This window comes from Maylandia zebra, linkage group LG11 (assembly GCF_041146795.1).
Source record: "Maylandia zebra isolate NMK-2024a linkage group LG11, Mzebra_GT3a, whole genome shotgun sequence".
NCBI classification, from domain to species: Eukaryota; Metazoa; Chordata; class Actinopteri; order Cichliformes; family Cichlidae; genus Maylandia; species Maylandia zebra.
This window is the reverse complement of record NC_135177.1, coordinates 4381118-4386935: the sequence shown is the minus strand read 5'-3', so window position 1 is coordinate 4386935 and position 5818 is coordinate 4381118. Positions and strand designations below refer to the sequence as shown.

Below are 5818 nucleotides of genomic sequence, written 5' to 3'. Positions count from 1 at the left end.
ACCTTTTTAGTCGGTGGGATTCCCTTGTGATCACCTTTACTAAATATCTACAACCAATCTGATTATATCCTGTTATTGTTTTTTTTTTTTTTTTCAATGTTGAAATTAAAATCTAGTAGCAGCCTTCTCATTTCTTTGTGTTTTGTGCTGTTTTACAGGCCCACAGAGGAGGACGGCTCCGAGGCAGATGAGGGACGGGTCCCAGGACGGTCCATCGGCGGTGGAGCTGGCCATCCTGGAGTCCCTGAAGAGGCCACACCAGTCTCCAATGGAGCATTTCCTCCTCAGCCTTGTTCCTGCTCTGGAGAGCAGCTGGTCCTTTTTATTCCTGTCTCTCTGTAAATTCTTATATTTTATATATTTATGTTTAATGTTTTTCTGTTTGAGACTTTTAATATTATTTCAAATAAATGTTTATAATGACTAATGTCTCAGTTCTACTACACAGCAAATGTTGGCACACAACTTGACACATGTAGAATTTATTTCATATTATACTAATGACAAAATATACTGATACAGTGGGATGCAGAAGTTTGGGCAACCTTGTTAATAGACATTATTTTCCTGTATAAATCGTTGGTTGTTACAATAAAAAATGTCAGTTAAATATCATACAGGAGACACACACAGTGATATTTGAGAAGTGAAAAGAAGTTTACTGGATTTACAGAAAGTGTGCAATAATTGTTTAAACAAAATCAAGCAGGTGCATCAATTTGGGCACCACAAAAAAGAAATGAAATGAATATTTAGTGTATATCAATGTGTGTGTCTCCTATATGATATATGGGGTGCCTTTGTCTGGATGTGCTTCCCATCCAGAGCTGCACAGCACAGAGGAAAGTTCCAGCGCTCCTGGAATCCCTCTGTGATGGACCGCCAGTCTCCAGGTGAAGGCACAGCCATGAAGTCGTCCACTAGACAGTCCCAGATGGACGTCGCTGCCTGGGGGGTGATCTGGCTCACCGTGGACACACCGACTCTGAAACTGAACGCGATGGTCCTGAAGGAGTCCCCGGTGACAAGGAACCTGGACAAAATTGTTCAAAATCAGTATTATGTGTACTGCAGTTACAAAATACATCATTCAAATTCCAAAATACTTTTGTGATGTCAGATATAAATCACAAAACTTAAATCTTACATAAAACATTTTGTAATTATAAGGATAATTACAAAATGTATATTAGATAATATCTAAAACAGTTGTGTTTTGTTTTAACTTTAACATATCATAATTTGATTGGTAGCAACTTTCACAACTACAGTGAGCCAATCACTCATAATCCCTAAACATGTCAATCAGGTAGGAATGAAGTGAGACATTAATAGAAATAAAGAGTTGTATGTTGACATGTAGCCCTTTCCTTGCTTAAATCATTAATATTTTTGAAAAATTAATCTGTGATAAGACAGTTTATCAAGATAGAACCATGTAACTAGAGATGAACCAAACTGTTCACAGTTTTATCTAACTCTGTTTTAATAAAGGCTGTGACCCCTGCTATAGAGTCTGACAGCTGCAGGGATTATATACAAATATTCAACTATCCCAGAATTAAACCAGGTCTAAATAAAAAGGAGTGAGTATCACTACAAAGGTTAACTCAGTGGTCCTAATGCTACAGTTTGATATCAGCAAACACCGAGCGCATACATTGATGTGACACCACAGCCATGCTATCATGCAAACACTGATAACAGCATAAATCGAATTAAATCGGGACTTGATGAGAGCTTCTGAGTATCACTAGAAATATTATAAAGAGTCGTCTCTGTACCACAGTTTGCTTTCAGTAAACACCGACAGCATTCACTGTTAGCATAGCACATCCATGTTAGCAGTGTATAACTGGATGGATTAGCATATTAGCACAGATATCAATAAAGGACTACCGTATTAAATAGTTTTACTAACCTCAGGCAGACGGACAGGCGCTCTGCAGGTGGGATTGAGCGTCTGTAGTTGGTGTCTAGGCGGGCGATGCTGGGACCGACGAGGGAAAGCAGGTCCTCAAACTGGCCGACGGTGATAGCGCTGGAATCGGCCGTCATCCAGGCGCAGCTCCTGGAGCAAGTGGTGAAACTCACCAAACTGCTCATGCCTCTGGAGGACCTGATGGACCCAGGTACGGCGAGGACGTCTTTTACGCTGCTGCTCTGCTCTCCACAGTACATAGAGAAGGGAGACTCTCTCTTCAAGCACTAGCTCGATAGCTGCCATCTTGCAAAGATACCGGTCTGGCACAACTCCCTCCCACATTCCTCCCACATTTCCGGTTCACGCGCGTCAAAATATCGATGGATTTTTCTTGGACACGCGTTGAGACGCGAATGTACACGCGTCAAATTAGGGGCGTTTGGGGCGTTTTATTCGCGTCCATCGCGTTCGGTGTGAACACACCGTAAGAATGACCGCTCTAGCCCCTACGGTTAGGAAATTATGGTCATTTGTTTGAGGGGAGTCGTCACTATGAGAAATAGACTGCAATAATCCTGTGCCTCTCTGTGCTGCGTGTGTAAAAAGATGCACCTTTTTTGGCGGGAAAACGTAAACAGCCACTCGGATTGGTGGATTTAAATTCGGCAGCTCTCTCCCTCTGTGTCTGTCTGTGTGTGTTTGTGTGTGCGTGTGTGTGTGCATGTGTGTGTTTGTGTGTGTGTGTGTGTGTGTGTGTGTGACAGAGAGAGAGAGAGAGAGAGAGAGAAAGCCTTTTAATGGGATGATCTCATTGTAAGATTCAAATTCAATATATTTAGACTGGTTGACTGAATTGGATCTTGTGTGTGTGTCTCTCTGTGCATGTGTGTTTCCTCATGTGTACATATTTATAATTGTGTGGCTGTCATAAATTTTTTTGCAGATTTTTGTCATTTAACTAGTATATTTGAGGGACCCTCAGCATGTTCAGCATTTTTTCAGCTGTCCATTTTGCTTTTCCAATTTTTCTGTTTAACTTATTACTATTGTGCTAAATCATACTATTTCTGCTATTTTATAAGATTTGTGCTTAATATACTATTTCTGCTTTTATAGGATTTGTGCTTAATATACTATTTCTGCTTTTTATAAGATTTGTGCTTAATATAGTATTTCTGCTAAATGTAGTATTTATGCTTAATCATACTATTTCTGCTTTTCATAGGATTTGTGCTTAATATAGTATTTCTGCTAAATGTAGTATTTCTGAATAATTATAGTTTTTCTACTAAATCATAGTACAGTATTTCTGCTTTTTATGGGATTTGTGCTTAATATAGTGTTTCTGCTAAATTATAGTATTTCTGCCAAATTATAATATTTGTGCTAAAACATAGTCTTAATTTAAAATTACAATATTCATAGTTCATCACAGTGTCTCTGGTAAATCACAATATTTCTGCTCTGTTGTACTATTTTTCTAAATCATAGTGTTTCTGTAATGTTTAAGTATTTTTGGCTAAATATATTCTTTCTGTTATCTTATACTATTTCTCCTAAATTCTTGTATTTTTGAGAAGTTATCATGTTTCTGGTAAGTTACAATATTTCTGCTAAATTCTGCTATGCTATTGTATTTCTGCCAAGTATTATGTTTCCTCTAAGATATTGCAGTTCTGCTAAGTTATTCCATTTTAGCAAACTTCTTTTGCTTCTGCAAAGTTTTTACAATTTCTGCAACTTTTCAGCTTTTTCAGCTAGTTTTTGCATACAGCTTCAGCTTTAAGCATCCACACTGCATTTTCGCAGGAAATGCAAATTTTTCTAGTTGTGTGGATGCTTTAAGCATCCACACTATTGAGTTCCTGTTTCTCTTTATTCTTTATTATTGTGTGGATGCTTTAAGCATCCACACTATTGAGTTACTGTTTCTCTTTCCTGGAGAAATTTGAGGCTGCAGATGTCACCCATCACAATACTGTACCCCAAAGTGTAAAACATGACATTTCCTGTTCCCACTAGGTGGCGCTGTCGCTGATGTCAAATATGGCAGTTGAAATATGTTCAGGGGTGGAGCCTTATCATATGTGTTCACTTTGGTCAAGGTCAGAAAATGTATGACAAAATGAGAGGCAATAAGATTTTGATGGCGAGTCATCGAAATTCGCCATGGCGCCACGGCCTCATAGTATTGTGAAAACTCAAAAGCTCCGCAATTTAACATGGCACAAGGGTGTAGTTGACACTGTCCAAATTTGAAGTATATAGGACCAAATCCCAAGGAGGAGTTCGTTAAAGTACAAGGCATGGAAACGGTAAAATCAGAGCCAAAATGTCACCTTCAATCCAAAATGGCGGACTTCCTGTTGGGTTTAGGACATTGCCATAATAGACTTTTTTGTTCGACTCTGAACGTTATAACGGTGTACCGACTTTCAAACTTGTAGGCCATACCCATACCGGGGGCTCGCGTTTTTCAATTTTCTAGGTGGCGCTACTGAGCTAATTTTCCCTGGCCATGTCTGAAAACATTAAAATACGTAAATTTTCACCAGACCTGACGCGTGTGCAAAATTTCATGAGTTTTCGAGCATGTTTAGGCCCTCAAACGGCCAATTCATTTGCCGGAATAATAATAATAATAATTAAAGCTGCAAGCAGCGTTATGAGGGCCCTCGCACCCCCGGCGTGTCGAGCCATGCCCAACACCTGAAACCAGCACGTCCGATCTGATGTCACATTGATGGAATTCATGCATTTAACCACCAGTTAACATTTCATTTGGTTCAACCATGAGTATAGTCGTCCCACTAGGTGGCGCTCTAACCATTATAGACAAAGGGCATAACAAACATTTCCGAGCTCGAGTCTCATCACGCCTGCGACCTTTGGGAGAGATTGGACTTTGTGTCTTTGAGTGACAGCATATTACTGCTTTTTGGCGAGTGATTGAAACTCCACGTGCCGCCATGACCACCCCGTTTCCTTGAACGTAAAAACCTTCGCAATTTAACATCACAAAGGTCTTTAGATTCCACACACTGGAGAATGGTTCAATATGATGAAATCCCTTGGAGGAGTTCGTCAAAGTATGAAGCCTGAAAAGAGGGGAAAATGTCGCCAAAATTGCACATTAATTTTAAAATGGCTGACTTCCTGTTGGATTTTGGATATTGCTCCAAGAGACTTTTTTGTACATCTTGATATCTCCTATAAGCTTACCAGGTTTCAGACTCATACATAAAACACAGAGCTGGGGCTGTGGTTTTGAAATTTTGTAGGGGGCGCTGTGGAGCCATTTCGCGCTATTCAATAAAAATGATCACATGACAACAAAGCCTTCATCCATTTGGAGGGGTGTGCTAAATTTAAAGCCTCTATATACTTTCCAAGCCCCTCAAAAGCCACTTCATCTTTCATGGTGGACCGCGTTGCCACCAGGGTGCGCCGTTCAGTTTAAAGTCACAATTTTTGCACTGAAGCATCACGAGGGACTGATGTTGATATTCACCGCTTTTGAGGTGGCCACGATGAACCTGTGAAAATCAGTACAACAAAATTAAAGCCATGACATTTCCTGTTGCCACTAGGTGGCGCTGTCCGTATTCCCGACAATGGGCACATCAATCTGTTCAGGGCGGGTCTGACATCATGCCTGTAAAGTCTGGTACTGAACAGACTGGATTTCATTGAGTTATACTAATTTGTTTCTTCATGGCGTGACATTAAAGTTCGCCATGCTGCTGGGGTCACACCCTTTTGCGAAAAGTCACAGTTTTCACTGTAACCCAAGACCAACTCCTTAAGGCTTTCCTGGAGAAATTTGAGGCTGCAGGTGTCACCCATCACTATACTGTACCCCAAAGTGTAAAACATGACATTTCCTGTTCCCAC

General features: G+C 40.2%; 1 protein-coding gene across 1 annotated transcript; it reads right to left on the bottom strand.

Annotated features, from left to right (window-relative positions):
* Positions 1-466: 466 nt before the first annotated feature.
* LOC143421025 (uncharacterized) lies at positions 467-2217 on the bottom strand. The gene is made up of 2 exons (XM_076889695.1): positions 1922-2217; positions 467-1033 (listed from the first exon to the last, which is right to left on the bottom strand). The coding sequence occupies exons 1-2, from the start codon at positions 2179-2181 to the stop codon at positions 763-765; spliced, it is 531 nt and encodes a 176-aa protein (XP_076745810.1). The 5' UTR covers positions 2182-2217; the 3' UTR covers positions 467-762.
* Positions 2218-5818: the final 3601 nt, after the last annotated feature.